General features: G+C 30.2%; 1 protein-coding gene across 1 annotated transcript; it reads left to right on the plus strand.

Moving 5' to 3' along the window:
- The first annotated feature begins 5707 nt into the window (after nucleotides 1-5707).
- LOC114290276 (aspartic proteinase Asp1) lies at nucleotides 5708-13655 on the plus strand. Its single transcript, XM_028234150.2, has 9 exons — nucleotides 5708-5952; nucleotides 9494-9620; nucleotides 9740-9978; nucleotides 10435-10680; nucleotides 10810-10954; nucleotides 11174-11368; nucleotides 11666-11732; nucleotides 12919-13006; nucleotides 13270-13655. The coding sequence occupies exons 1-9, from the start codon at nucleotides 5771-5773 to the stop codon at nucleotides 13325-13327; spliced, it is 1347 nt and encodes a 448-aa protein (XP_028089951.2). The 5' UTR covers nucleotides 5708-5770; the 3' UTR covers nucleotides 13328-13655.
- Nucleotides 13656-16654: the final 2999 nt, after the last annotated feature.

Here is a 16654-nt window from a genome sequence, read left to right on the forward strand (position 1 = left end):
ACCGGGGAAGGATTGCAGATTAGCTCGGTGAAGCTTTGGCATCTTGGGAACCGGGGAAACGTCATCTCGGTCGAAGTGAGTAATCTCAGTCACGCTTTCGCGGACAGAATTAAGGGGCAATTGAGAGGGTAATTTATGATCTGGAGTTGGGCCGAGGTAACGGCCGAGCAGGTTGAGGGCCCAACGGTGCATGGGGCCGAGCTGATCAACTATCCGCCCGGAAAGGGGCTGCCAGAACTTGGGCCGAGCAGAATTTGGACTGTGTGCCACCCCGGACCGTACAGAAACTGCTCGGCCAGGAAGTGACCGGTCGGACCAGGATGCTCGGTCCGAGGATGGTCGAAGCCAGACAGACCGAGTGACCGGTGCCCGGAAAGGCGTAGTCAGCCGAGGTAGTTGATTGACCGGCAGGAAGGCCGACCAAAGGACGTGCCCGGGCTAGGCTTTGTCGGGATGCCGCCTAGCCCGGTCCTCCATGTGTTTGTCCGGTTAGGCACATGGGTATGAAGCATGGCATGGCCGTGGTAGAGCAGCTCGGCTGCCGAGCTCCAGCTGTGAAGTTAGGCAGTTGAGATTAGGTGATGTTCAGCAAGGTCTACGCTGACAGATGGGATAGCAGAGCCACGTGTCAGGAGATGACTGGGAGTGGGTAAGGGGCTCAGAAGGTATATAGGCATGTCTGCGCCCCCATACGCGACACACGAACATATCTGTAAGGACTTCTTACACTCAAACACTCCCTCCCTTCTCTCTATCCATCCTAAGGTGTGTGCTAACTTGACCGTCGGAGGGTTTTTCCAGCCACACACCGCCGGGTAGCTCACCATTACTTGCTCGCAGGTGAACAGACATCGACGGAGCTCGGAAGAAAGGAATACGAGCTTGCCGGAATATTTGCTCCCCGTACAGAGAGATATTTAATTACTAACTTGATCGTTGGAATGCTCCGGGGTGGACGAACCACCGCTAGATTCTTATCTTTTTATAACAGGTTGTTTGGGTTTAGCCTATTCTGCCGATGCTCTCCAACTGAGTTTCCTGTTTGGTTGTGTAGTTGGAAATCAACACCCACACTCACTTAACCTAAGATTTAGAAAGAAAAAAAAAATATAATTAGTCCTATACTTTTGACATGATTACACAAGTCTTCCTTGAAGTTTTAATTCACATAATAATTAGATCATTTTTATTAATAACTCATTAATTGTATGAATGAAAAATAATATTGTCTATATTTTTAACTAAAATATATATTTATCTTTATTTATTTCAATGCCTACCCACCATCTGTATTAGTTTCAATCATTTTAGATATACTCAAATGAATAAATATATATTTATTTTTATTTATTTCCATATGTACCCACCATTGCATTAGTTTCAGTCGTTTTAGATACACTCAAATAGAAATTAGTGTAATTATATAATAAAAATTTATGAAATTGTATTTTTTTCAAACTTCACAAAGTGAGTAGAATTTATCCTGAAATTTGTTTCTATAGCTCACAATTTCAAAACTATCATTACTAAAGTAATCTAGATTAAAATTTTATTTATTCTATGCACGAAAATCTGGAAACTTATTAAATACAAAAGTAAATTTTCTTTCCACAATGTACTAGAATTTCTTCAAAAGGTTCGAGTACTATAATATATAATAGGTGTGGAAAGAGGAAAATTTTACCATACATGAAAGTGGTTTTTATATATAATATATAAAAAAATGGATCTTGTTACATCTCCCTAAAGTTTTCCCCTCTAATCCTCTTAATGTCCATATCAAGTAAAAAAATAAAAAATAAAAAAAAAGGAAAAAGTTGCCCAAAATAGAAATTAGGGGGATTAGGGGGGAAAATTTTAGGGCTCTAAATCATTTTCTTAAAAAAATATGGACTCACGGATTTAGATAAGATAAATAGTAGTCATTGGATGAATCAAAAGTAAAATTAAGAAGAAAAAGTGATGTGGTTTTCTAAAAAGTAAAGTAGTTATGGTTAACTTTAAAATTTAAAAAAAAAAAAAACATTTACTACAAATATACTTACTATTTGTTATGAATAAATTTACTATTTAAAATATCACCTGTTCAGGTCACCTTCAATTCTTGAATATTGTATCCTCTTTTATATTTTAAATTAATTTTAAATATATAAAACTAATGACATTACATATTTAACTATTTTCTCTCTATATTTTGACTTGTTATGATTTGTAAAAAGTAGAATATGATATGTAAATATTAATTTATTAAATTTTTTTAAAATTTACTAATTTTTTTAAATAGTCATTATTGTGAAAAATTAATTTTCAATATAATATTAAAAATAAATAAAAATAGAAAAAAAATGTTAATAGAATATTTTTAAATTATAAGTTACTTAAACTTAATTTTAAAAAAATTAATTGAAAATAGTTTTTTTTTTTTTTTTTTTTTTAACCTACAGCACCTCAAAATAGTAATTACTATTTAAGGGCCTATTTGCTAACATTTATATTTGTTGTTTTCTATTTAAGTATAATTTTATTGACTTTTAACTTAAGTATATTGAAGTAGTGTCTTATTGATTAGTAAGTCATATTCAATTAAGTAGTAAGTATAGGCCCCGTTTGGTGTAGCTGTTAAAATAGATTTTAGATTATAGCTTAACAGATTATAGATTATGACTTTAATCAGAAGCTGTTAATCTGTTTGATGTAGCTGTTGGATTATAGATTTAAGTTGCCGAGTAGTGTTTGTTAAATAAGCTATGAAGTAGCTTTTTCAATTAATTTTTATTTTTTATTATTCACTACTTGTTTATATTTCTCATAAAAAATAATAATAATATTCTATAGTCCATTTGGGTCTTTTTCTATTTTTAAAAAAATAAAAAATTAAAAAAATTAAAAGTATAATCGTAAGCAGAAGCTGATAATCAGAAGCAAGGGGTGAGCAGCTTCTCAGAATCAGCTTTTTTGACTTAAAATAAGTTGTTAGAATCAGAAGCTGTTTGAAATAAGTTTAATCAAACAGTCCAAAACAGCTTTTCAAAAGCCAGAAGCCATAAGTTGGCTAAAAAAAGCCAAAACAAACACCACCATAGTTTGATTGAGTAGTAAGTGAAAACTCAATAAATAATAACTAAAGTCTAATAAAGTAGTAAGTGAAAATTGAAATATCTCATTGAGTAATAACATCTTGTATGGTAGAACAAGCATGTGGCTATTAGAATATTGGGTTCATACAAAAGGACATCGACAATGCATAAGGTGCTTTGGCTTACTATCAATTATGATAGTACTTATCACTTATTATGACAAATTGACAATACTTATCACTCTTAAACATAATACTTATTATTTGTTCTAATTGAGAAGTAAGTAAAGTCTAATAAGTAATGTTTAATTGAATAGCAGATCAAGTCTTATTGAGTAATAAATAGAGTTTAATTGAGTAGTACGCAAAACCTAATAAAATAGCAAGTAGAGTTTCATTGAGTAGTAAATGGGATTTAATTAAATAGTAAGTCAAATGCAATTAAGTAGTGTCTTATTGAGTAGTAAGCCATATATTTAATTGAGTAGTAAGTGGAGTCTCTCAATGAATAGTAAGTGAGGTTTAATATGATACAATTAAATGAGATTTAAATGAGTAGTAAGTGAGATTTAATGAATAGTAAATCAAATCCAATTGAGTGGTATCTTTTTAAGTAGTAGTGAAGTGGAGTTTGATTGTGTAGTAAGATAAGTCTCATTGACTAATAAATAGTGTTTAATTGGATAGTACGTCAAGTTTGATGGAGTAGTAAGTAAACAATTAACGAGTAGTAAGTGGAGTATCAACAGTAGTAAGTGAAGTCTCATTAAGTAGTAAGTAGGGTTTAATTTAGTAGTAAGTAGAGTCTCATTAAGTAGTAAATGAACTGTAATGAAATAGTAAGTGGAAACTCATTGAATAGTAAGTGAAACCAAAACTAAGTAGATAATGGAGTCTATTGAAATAGTAAGTGGAAACTCATTAAATAATAAGTGAAGCTAAAATTGAATAGTAAGTAAAGTGTAATGAAATAGTAAATGGAAAATCATTGAATAGTAAGTAAAGTCTAGCGAAATAGTAAGTAGAAGCTCGTTGAGTAGTAAGTGGAGTATAGTGAAATAGCAAGTGAAAGCTCATTAAGTAGTAAATGAAACCAAAATTGAGTAATAAGTGGAGTCTAGTGAAACAGTAAGTGAAAACTTATTAAGTACTAAGTGAAAGCTCAATGAGTGTTTTTCAACTTTTTTGGGACAATGGTAAATCTGATAAAATAGTAAATAGAATCTAATTGAGTAGTATGTGAGATTTAATAAAATAGTAAGTCAAGTCCAATTAAGTGATGTCTTATTGAGTAGTAAGTCATATTTGATTGAGTAATAAACGAGTTATAATCAAAGATCACAAAATCCATAACTATACATATAGTACATATCAGAAAAAGATTGTGTATTATAAAATTTTCCTATAAACATAAGAATAATACGAATGTACTGTATATATTCTAATATTAAATAAATAGTATCATTATTTTATTCATGTAACTAAAAAAATACTATACTTTGTTTGGTTCCATTTTTTTAAAAATACTTTTTAAAAAATTCTACTTTCCTGCTTTTTGTATTTTTTTTGTTTTTACTGAATTTTTTTAATGTTTTAAGAATTTTTTTTTACTTTTTAGAAATACCTAACATAAATATACCTAAAAAGTAAAAAATTTATGAAAAAAACCTTTTAAAAATTCACTAAATACCAAAAATATAAATTAAAAAAAAGAAGAAGAGAATTCAGTACATTTTTTGTATTTTTATGTATTTATTAATTTTTTAAAATATTTTTTCACAATTTTTTTATTTTTTAGATACATTTAAGTAAAGTGCATATAAAAAAGTAAAAAAAAATATTTAAAATTTTAAAAATATTCACTAAAAACAAAAAAATACAAAAATCAAAAAACTTAGTTTTCAAAAAACTTAATCCAAAAAAGTCAAACCAAATACATTGATTAGGAAAATAGCTAAATTTTGTTTAAATTAATAAATTTTAAAGAAATTCAATATAATTATGTTAAATTTTATGGTACTTAATATATTTTTTAAATTTTAAAAAAGATTAATCTAATTTTTTTTATATAAATAATTTAATGTGAAGCATATATATAAATGTCATATTATTAAAAATTTATTTTTTAGTTCAGGAGCGCCACGTAACCTTACTCCTTATTAATCACAAACCACTATATTCCTGTTATTTTTCAATCATCTAATATAAAATTATAAATCTCATATCCTTTACTAATTACAATATATTTAGAACATCACGTAACTATAGCCCTTGAACACCAAATAAATTTTTTATATCACCTGTTAGTACCAAAAAATAATATTATTATTATTATTATTTTTATTATTATTATTATAAAGTCGCATCACATCACCGGTGGCATACCCTTTTTTTTATTAGAAAACCACTTTTTGGTATCATACGTGAAACTTCTTTCATGTACGGTAGTTCAACCCGTGGAAATATCGCAAGTGGTCACCTAATTTTCATTAAAAATTTTTTTTCCAATATTTAATTTTAATTAGCAAATATTCTAAAAGCTAAAAACTAAAATCAACAAATCAGAAACCGCCACAAGTCATTCTCCCAACACCCCCCCGACCCAAATACTAGTATATATAGAGTACATAGACAAGCAAATTTACACACCTTGGTTAGGCATCATTCTTGTTTAGTGCTAATAATAAAGTAGTAATGAAAGGCTCAAAATTGTTTGTTTTGGTAATTCTTTCTTCAACTTTTCAGTACTGCTCTTCAGATGCTATTACTACTACTACTAGTACTCCACCTCTGCACAAGAAGAAGACTCCAGCAATATCTCCCAACCCTTTTGGCTCCTCTACACTCTTCCCCGTTAAAGGAAGTATTCAGGAGGGGTATGTTTTCTCTCTCTCTCTCTCTCTCCCACTCTCTCATACACACCCACACACACAGAATATGTGAAAATGTAGTTTTATTACTGCAGGTGGAGGAATAATATTATATGTATTAATTAATGTACTAATTAATATATTAAGAGATGATATGATATAATTTTAAAAATTTTACACTGTGTTTGGTTGAGAGATTTGAAGAGGGATTTGGAAAAGGAAAGGGAAAAGGTGTGTGAAATTAGGTGAAATATATGTATGTTTTATTCACATTTCACTTACCTTTTCCATTTTCCTTTTCAAATCTCTCCTCAAACCCTCAACCATACACACCATTAAGTATTTATAATTTATATAATAGCTGGAATCAGTAATATTTGCATAACGCTAATTGATACACTAATATATACATTAATTAATGCATGTAACACCACTGCGAGTAGAGCGCATTATTTCTCTTTCCAGTAGTAGCCCAATATTTTTGAGGGTTTAAACATCAAAATGAACCCTTATTATCTGACTAAATTTTTAAAAGTTGATGTCGTCTTTCTCATTCAACCGAGAGACATAATTTTGAGAAAGTTGGGTGATAATAGAAAGATCACCATACTAGTCCAGATTTATTATTATTATTATTATTATTATTATTCAAGAGAGGTTGTTGGACTATCAAATTTATTTCGTGGTCCGTAGAAAATGAAAACTTAAATTTTAAATAATTTTTCACATGTTTTTTTTGCGTGGCTTGATTGGTAATCATCTTCCAACTTCATTTTTTTTATTATTATTTTTATTTTGGGTAAATTATATAAATTTTCATTAGATTTATAATAATTGCACAAATTATAAATTTTTGAAATGACAGAAACGTCCCTAAGAGAGCTAACCAAAACTAGTATTTTATATTTTTAACTCCGTATTTTTTTAATTTTTTTAAGAAAAATTACCACACAAAAAAAAAGGAAAAAAAAAAGAGTTGGACTCTTGTAACAAAATAAGTCTAGAATTTTTAATTTTATTAATTTAAATTCTGAACTTTTGATTTATTTTTAATCTGAGTTATTTGTCAATTTTTATTTTGTAAAATCGACGAAAAAAATATTTTTGTCATTAAATTCAATGAAATTGAATCTTTTAAACATTTTATGTATATTTACATTGAGTTTAATGATTAAAATACTATTTTTTTCATTGGTTTTAATTAACGAAAATATAGAAATAATTTAGATTAAAAACAAATTAAAAAATTAAGATTTAAATTAGAATAATTTTTCACATATTAATAATCTTATTAAAAATAGAAATGATTACATGTGATTGTCGTGAAAAAAATAATAATATATTTGGATGTTTTGAATAGGATTGTTATTAAGATTTTAAGTAGATATAATATTATTTTTAAATTAATAAAATTAAAATTTTATTTTATTTTATTATAAGAATGAGGTTTTTTTTTCTATTCCAAAAATCCTTCTTTCAACAATCATTCGATGGACATACTGCGAACGGGAGGGTTGATGGCGGCGGCGCTAGTTCTTTCCGTCACGTCGTCAACGGTTCGCATCGTCCTCTACTGCGATTTTCTATGGCTCCGTTTTTTTAAAACGAAACGGATGGTTTTTTTTTTTTTTTTTTTGGGTAAAAACGGGAGATAGAAAATAAAATGAAAAAATATTTATTTTTCTATGCATTTGAATAGATGAAAAATTTTGTAAAAAAATGAACAAATAAAATAAAATTTGTCAAGATTTATAGGAAAATAAATAAATTATTTTTTGTATATTTTGCAAGAAATTATTAACTTGTCGATCTAATTTGAGTTGTATAGAAAATTTTCATTACTTTTTAAAACTTTTTATCTAAATAAACATATAAAAATTTATTTATTTTTGTTTGTTTCACTTTCTTTCGGGCATATTTGTTTGGCCTCTTAGGTGGTGGGATTAAATTAATAATCTCGTGAATCACATTAAACCCATATTTGTTTGTGCCACATGCTAAGAGACTACCAATCCTACTTAGGGGTATAAGATTAGAAAGGGGTGAGATTGCTAATCCAATCCCCTTGAATTGAAGTAGAATGTCTGTTTTGCTTAATAAAATCCAATCCAATAAAATCTATTTTTTACGTAATTTCAGAAATATAATCCCAAATAACTAATAACACCACGTTATTCCTCACTTTATCTTCCATCTCTAATTTAATATTATCACATTATTAATTTTACCACTCAATTTTATTATATTCATAATCTCATTCAACATAATCCGATAAAGAAACGAACGGCAAACGAAACGGAGCCTGTATTACCTATCTAACCAAATTGAGGCTATGTGATTTTAGGGCGATGTAGTTTAACGGCAAACAAAACGGAGCCTGTATTACCTATCTAACCCTCTTCCTCTGACGCTGAAAGGCTTCAATGTCGTTTAACGCACACACAGTGTTCGACGAAATGCCCCAATCTCATTTCTCTATGATATTTGTTTATTTTTGGGTCATAAGTTGCACTAGGCATGCATGGTGTTCTAGAGGGGCGGTGGTAATGGGGTGGGGCTTGTGGCGGTAGTGATGGGTCTTGTTGCAGGGTTGAGAGTGGCGTGAGTGGCAATGGCGTTTTTGCGATCTTCGATAGCTCTGGTAGAGGTGTGGCTTGGCTTGTATGTGATTTTGTCCCAACAGTTCAGTAACCCATGGTCAACGATCGCAATATAGTGGGCAAGTGTAGTCACTAATACAATCTAATGGCAAACTATTTGGGTGCATGTTGTCCATATGTTTGTGTGATGTAGTTCTGACTTTGTTTTGGTTTTCCTGCCCTAGGACATCTCCAATCCTTCACCAAATCGTTCATTGAATTTAAATTTGATGAAAATTTTGGTCAAAATGAGGTCCAATTCTTTCATCAAACTTGTATCAAATCAAGGGAATAGCAAATTTTTCATCAAATCAAGGATGAACCAAATCTTTTATCAGATTTCCAACAAACCTTTTTCTACCTAAATTTGATGAAATTGTTAAAAGATACAGAATTGGAGTTGAGTTTTTTTCACCAAAATTGATGAAAAGTGAAATTTGGGATGAGAAAGTAATTTTTTTGAAAGATTTTGATCAAAATTTGATAAAAGGATTGGAGTAACTCATAACAAATCAATTTTTACTCAAATTTGGAATAAAATAGGAGATGGTCAACAGTCAACTAACTCAAGGGTGAAATTGAAATCCAAAAGTGAACCTGGAGAGATGTTCTCTAATGTTCCCCTTTATTTTGCTTTTGCTTTTATCTTGAAATTGTTGATCTAGTGTTGACACTGCTCTTGATAATAGAAGGGGGAAATTACTTGCAGGTGGTATTTGCCAAAATTATTACATGTGTGTGGAAAAGTTTATGATATTTTCATAATTTTAATTATTAACATTGATAAAGTTTATCATTAATTTGTAATTATTTTTCAATAAAATCCCTGGAATGAAGTAAAAATAAAATTTCTTCCTCTGCCAGTTAATCAGATATTCAGTGTCAGTCTTCTTTCATTATATATGCAGGTACTATTATACAAACCTGGGAATAGGAAAGTCACGCAAGTCCTACGTTGTTGATATTGATACTGGCAGTGAACTCACTTGGGTCATATGTGACGCATATCCACCACCAACTCTAAAATCTCGAAAGGTAGATTTTCACATTCCAAACAAGTTCTAAAATTAATTTCCGCACATATATAAATATACTCTCTCTTATATTTGTGCATGTGTGTTTGTGTTTGTGTGTGTGTGTGTGTGTGTGTGCAGGGCCAATCTCACCATGATCCATACAAGCTGTCCAGGGTAGTTATATCATGTGACGACCCTCTCTGTAATTATGCTAAACATCCTCGAGATGACCCATGCAGATTATTATCTAATGATAATCCATGTCCCTACCGGATTGAATATGGCGATGGTAGTTCTTCTACTGGCACCCTCGTCAGAGACTACTTCCATACCCGCTTCACCAATGGCTCTATCCTTAGATCCTCCCTCATCTTTGGGTGGGTTACTTTTCCTAGAATGATATTTGGTTCAAAAGTTGTACTGAACACGATAGATAGATGTGTCGTGTTGTAATTGGTTGGACCGGTCTAAGTGGCCCATGGCACCAACCAATCAGTCCAATTTTTGGATCAAATAGTATTAGCACCGCTCTAGTAAAAAGTTGTGCTATACTTTGGACATTGAATTGAAATCAATTCTGATATTAGGAAAAAAAAAAAGAACTTGAGGACAATTTCCTGGTATGTGTTTGCCCCCTAGGTGGTTTGGATCATACCATTTTCTTCAAATTGTAGTTTTTGTTCTCAAAAGGCATGGGAGAGATTGAGTTTGACTTTGTAGTATTAGTTTTGCTTGGAAATTTTGTGAAATTTTATTATACCTCTTGAAAAGTGGTAGTTGAGTTTTTGAATTGCAAATAATCACAAGAGCATGTTTCTTGATCCTCCTCTCAGGTGTGGAACATATCACCCTCCAGAAACTGATCCAAATAAAAAGCTTTTCGGAGATGGAGTCCTTGGCCTTGCCAACGGTAAATTGAGCATTGTGCGGCAGCTACGTGAAAAGGGTCTGATGCTAAACAAAATTGGCCATTGTTTCAACTCCGAAAAAGATCAACAAGGATACCTTTTCTTTGGAGACTATCTTGACCCTTCTTCTTCTTCAAGTATTGAGTGGACACCAATGGTTACCCTATCAAAGTATAGTCCAAAATTTTATTTTACTTTATTTTATTTTTTTTCAATCTTGTATTATCACATGGGCATAACTATTCCTCTCATGAGTCATTTCTTGTTGCTCGCGGACTCTTTGTTCTGATTTTATTTCAGGGATAACAACCACTACTCGCCGGGGAGGGCAGATCTCCTTTTTGATAACAAGCCTACTTCTGTGAAGAAACTTGACGTAGTTTTTGACAGTGGGGCTACCTATGTCGTCTTAACTAGCCAAGCTTACAAAGCTGCTCTTAAAAATGTGAGATTTTTACAAAGAATATTATTATGTCTTCATTTCATACCCTAGTCTATTTGAACCCAAAAAAAAATGTTGCGTGAATAGAAAAATCAATGTGTTGTCCAAATTCATGCTGCACATTGATTTTTCTATGCATTTTCCTATATTTTTTTTTGTTTTTGATGTACAAGTAGGGTTGTTCTGCGAACACAAAAGGTAACTAGTGTTTCATGTTTTCAGGTACAAAGGAATCTAGACAGAACACCCCTGGTGCTGGTTGAGGATGCTTTTCTTGAAAAATGTTGGGGATGGAGTAAGCGGATCGAATCTATTGATGAAGTGAAGAAATACTTCAAGAGCATGGCACTGAACTTCACAAATGCCAGGAATTTTGTGCAATTCCAATTGCCACCTCAATCTTACCTTATCATCTCAGTGAGCAACTCTTCCAACCTTAACTTCTTTGTCTTGTAATTTGTGTTAGGAAAAAATTACCGCTCGCACCAAAATTATCTGACATCTCACAAAATATCGACACGTGGTAGTTGAGAACAAAATTTCGCAATAACAGATGCTAATAAAATGTGATGTCAGTAATTTCAATATACTCTTCTTTTTTTTTTTTTGTTTTCTTCTTCTTCTTTTTGTGCTCGTAGTATTGCTGATTTGTTTAAATGAGAAAGCAAATTTTGTAATGAATAATGATATATGCTCATAGCTGTTGGCTTTCAGCCTTCAGGGAATGTCTGCTTTGGGATTTCGTATGACTCCGAGTCAGCTGGTCAGAACATAATTGCGGGTAAGAATTGCTAAAATTTAATATATATATATATATATATATATATATGATGATGATGAAAGTCCTTCTTCATAAAATCCACCCTGTTTGGTGTATATTTTTTGGAAAACACAACTTATTTGGTTCTTTATTTTTATTTTTTTTCAACTCATTGTTTGGGAAGTACTAAAAACTTGTTTACATTTGTTTTAAATTTATTTTTGTACAAAAATAAAAAGGGAAAATTACAAATAAAATCACATAGTTTTACCCTTATAACAAAATAAACTCTAAGATTTTAATTTTATCAATTTAAATACTGAATTTTTGATTTGTTTTCAATCTGAATCATTTGTCTATTTTCATTAAGTTTTAATCGATGAAAAAATAGATATTTTAGTCATTAAACTAATGAAAATTGGTGTTTTAGATATTTTATACTTACATTGAATTTAATGATTAACATTATTTTTTTTTATCAGTTTTAATTAACGAAAATATGCAAATGGTTTAAATTGAAAATAAATCAAAATATTAGAGTTCAAATTGATGAAGTTAAAAACTCAATGTTTATTTTTTTTTAATCTTATATTAATAAATTATTTGTGTTTCCAATAATTTATTTATGGAGAAATTACAAAAAACAAACTCCAAGGTTTGAGCCTTATATCAAAATGAACCTTCAATTTTTAATTTCGTCAATTTAAACCTTAATATTTTAATTTGTTTTCAATTTAAATCATTTGTCTATTTTCATTAAGTAAAATTGATAGAAAAATGATATTTTGGACATTATATTCAATGTAGGTGTATGGAAAATATCAATTTCCTTTGAATTTAATGATTAAAATATAATTTCTCCATCAATTGTATTTTAACAAAAATAGACAAATAATTTAGATTGAAAACAAATCAAAAGATTTAAATCAACAAAATTAAAAACTTAAAATTTATTTTGTTATAAGATCCAAATCTTATTTATTTATTTATTTTGTAGTTTTCCCTTTATTTATTTACTGTTTCTAGGAACAAGAATAGATACCAAACATAAAATAATCCCTTTTTCTTTTATACTACTAATGATTTGACATATTAAAACTCAAATACAAGATAAATATGTGGAACACCATTTGTGTTACATTTGTGTCACATTTTATGAAAATCTTCTCTGCCCATGGCACAGCTGTATAACACTTTCCATTCACAGACATTGCATTTCAAGATAAATTAGTGGTTTACAACAATGAGAGAAAGCTGATTGGATGGGCTTCTTCAAAATGCATTTATCCCCCCAGGTATTGACCTGTTTTCTTCTATGTTTGGTTTAAAGTTAGAATAGAATGGAACAGTTATTTTTTAACCTCCTTATAGAATAGTGAATGATATATCTATGAACAATGAATTTTTTTTTACTGAACCAAACGTGATAATAGATATTATGATAAAATAATCATTCCATTTCACCTTTGTTAACACTTTTTTTTTTTTCTTTTTCATGTGACTTATATTAATGCATCCTTAATTACCTGAACTAATGTTTGTTCATGCTTGCTAACAGGGTTGAAGTTGATCATGATCAAGAAAGCAATGGTTTGTCTCCCCTTGAAGATGCTTAAGGCCATTATGAAGATAATAAAAAGGCATATATATACTAGAAGGTTGGGGTTTGCTGATTTAATGTGTGGATTACAAGGTGTAGTTTGGGGGTAGTTTTTCTTGGCTTTTGTTTGTGGGTGTTTGCTTTTGTTGGTAGCTTGCCAAGTGTGATGTTGCTTGTGTCTGTCTGTGTGTTGGGGGTGAGGGGTGTTTTTGGAAGAAACTTGGAATTTGCTTTGTGTATGTGCCAAATATGCTTCGTACCGATGAAGTTTTTTTCCTTAATCCTCCTTATGTCAATGTATTTCATCATTTCAAGTTAATAAAGTTTTTATTTGTCGATGAATATACCTATATCTAAATTATATATAAAGTGAATATACTTTATGATGTTTTCAAACCTTGGCTTCTTATGCTATCAAGTATCCATGTTTCTATTTTTTTTATTAAAAAAAAATAATTAATTAGATGGGGGAGTGAGAATCAAACCTTAGAAAATTGAGTTAATTGAAGAAATTTTTACCACTTGAGTGGCACACATTATATATTAAGTATTTTGTTTTATCTGTACTTATTTGAATTGCACACATATCACGTGTGTCACCTACTAGTATTAGAAGATGTGCACATCTAAATAAGTGTTTGAAATTTATAATTTCAAATTGACAGTTACAATTTACAAATGATTATGTGTTTCAATTCAACCGTTATGAAGGAAATGTAATTTAGAAATAAATTAAGTTTCAACAAAATGGTTCATACCAAGAATCGCGCTTTATATATATATATATATATATTAACAGTTGATACATATGTAATGTGTGTGTAAATGTATGTGATTGAGAAATAGAGAAAATGAATAGTTGAAAATTTGAATAATTTTTTCACAATGATAGTTTTTCAAACTGTCATGGATATTTTCGGAATAGAAAATCCTTACTTTGTTTACATCATAATTTTAGCAGAGATTTTGAAAAGAAAAGCACTAGTGATTGAAAAAATAAATAAAATATAAATTACTGTATTGAAATGCATGTGGTTGTTTGGTTTAGAATGTTTACAGTATGCCAAGAAAATGAAGTGTATATGGCATGTAGTTCAATGTGACGCGGTATGAATTATATTTAGAATTCTAAGCCTCCGTTTGGGAAGTGGGTTGATTTTTTGACTTTTTGATTTTTTTGACTATTTTAGCCTTAGCTAAAAAGTTTGGTTTGGGAAGGGCTTTTTGGCTTTTTGACTTTTTTTGTGAGAGAATAGCGTAATGATTATGGGTTAGATGTGATGTTTTGTTTTTTGTGGCTAAAATAGCCTATTTTGTCTTTTATGACTAAAATAATCAAAAAGCTCACTTTAGTTCTTCCCAAACGGACCCTAAATACTTTTCTCTACACTTTCTTTTTTTTCTTCTTTTTAAAAAGTATATAGAGCATTGCGGTTAGTATAATGAATTAGGGGTGGGCGCGGGTCGATTGCGGCCACGAAACCTCTAATCCGCCATCCGTTCGTCAGATTGGCAGATTAAAAAAAATCAATTTGCATCCGTCCGCCAATCCGGCGGATGTGGATTGAGCAGATTGGCGGTTTGGCGGATGGATGCGAATCAGTTTGACGGTTTAAAATTTTATAAATTTTCAACGTAATTCAACTTGTGCACTTCCTTAAAAAAATAAAAAATAAAAAAATAAAAAAAAGAAAGAAAGAAAGTATTACAGTCAATGACTTAAAAAAATATTATAATCACTGTATGTCTTATCTAAAGAAAGAAAGTTTAAAACTTTAGAATATCACGATCACTGCATGCCTCATCTACATATTACAATCACAGCATGATTTACCCACATAAAGTATTACAATATGTGGTTCTTAAAATATAATAACAATTCAAACTACCAAAACCATGAACAGAGCAGTAGTAGAGATTGTATGTCTCTGTATTGTTACATCTATATATGTTTTTGAAAACAAAAACCAATCAGCATATATCATATTTTCTATTTATTATTTTTAGAGTTAGATTTAAAAACCAAAAAATATAGATAAATAATACGTTTATTTTTTTCAATTCAAAAAATATATTCAAGCTGAAAACTTTTTTTCAACAGAATATTTAAACTCTTTTTCAATTGAAAACACAAACATAATATTTAAACAAATTGAAAATACAAAGTCTTATAAATTACTAGGGGTGCTCACGGTTTGGCGGTTCCGTTGCGGCCAAAAAAATCTCAAATCCGCCATCCGTCCACCAAATTGGTGGATTGGAGAAAATCAATCCGCAACCATCCGCTCGTCATCACGCATCCGTCCAAAATGCGGCGGATCGGTTCGGTTCGATCGATTTTGACGGATCGATATATCCGCTGCTCACCCCTATAATGAATCCTTCAATTGCAACAACAAATTGGTCTGCAGATGATCATGAATGGGGTTGTTACAACAATAAAATATATATATATATATATATAGAATTTATATATAAAAATATATTCAAAAAAATTGGTAAAATATACACTTTTTGAAAGAATCTGAAGTATAAATTAATTTTTTTGAGTATTTTTTGTATAAATTACTTATTTTAAGTATTTTTTTGACTTTTTTGGATAAAAAATTAAAAAAATTAAAAAACTGACTTTTTACCAATCTTTTCAAAGGGTTCCTAAACAACATTGCCTTAATTTGCATATTTCAAAACTGGAGATTAAGCCTCCGTTTGGGAAGTGAGTTGGCTTTTTGGCTTTTTAATTTTTTTGACTATTTTAACCTGGGCTAAAAAGTTTAGTTTGGAAAGGGTTTTTTAGCTTTTTAGCTTTTTTGACTTTTTTTGTGAGAGAAGAATGTAATGATTATGAGTTGGATGTGATATTTTATTTTTTGTGTTTAAAATAACTTATTTTATCTTTTGTGACTAAAATAATCAAAAAAATCCCGTTTAACCCTTACCAAACGGAGCCTAAATTATATTCACGAGCATATGACCCGACAAACCCAACAAAAGAATAATTTGCACGTTGTCTTTATTCATTGTCTTCATTTGCACAGTATCTTTATTTTGTTGTCTTAATTATTAATTAATAATAAAAGAATAAAGAACCTCAACAAACCCATCGTGATAAAATGAAGAATATGACCTGACAATGAAATATAACAACACTAGATCCTTAATGGAGAAGTAAAAGGCTCATCCATTTTATTATATGATGTAGACTTCTGCACATTTGGAGTCAACAACTAAGGCCTCGTTTGGGAACAGGTTAATTTAGTAACTTTTTGGCTATTTGGTTAAAAATGTAGGTAAAAAAAACTTGTATGTTTGGGATGATTTTTTGGCTAATTACGAAAAGATG

This window comes from Camellia sinensis, chromosome 3 (genome assembly GCF_055761805.1).
Source record: "Camellia sinensis isolate YWXY chromosome 3, ASM5576180v1, whole genome shotgun sequence".
In the NCBI taxonomy this organism is placed as follows: domain Eukaryota; kingdom Viridiplantae; phylum Streptophyta; class Magnoliopsida; order Ericales; family Theaceae; genus Camellia; species Camellia sinensis.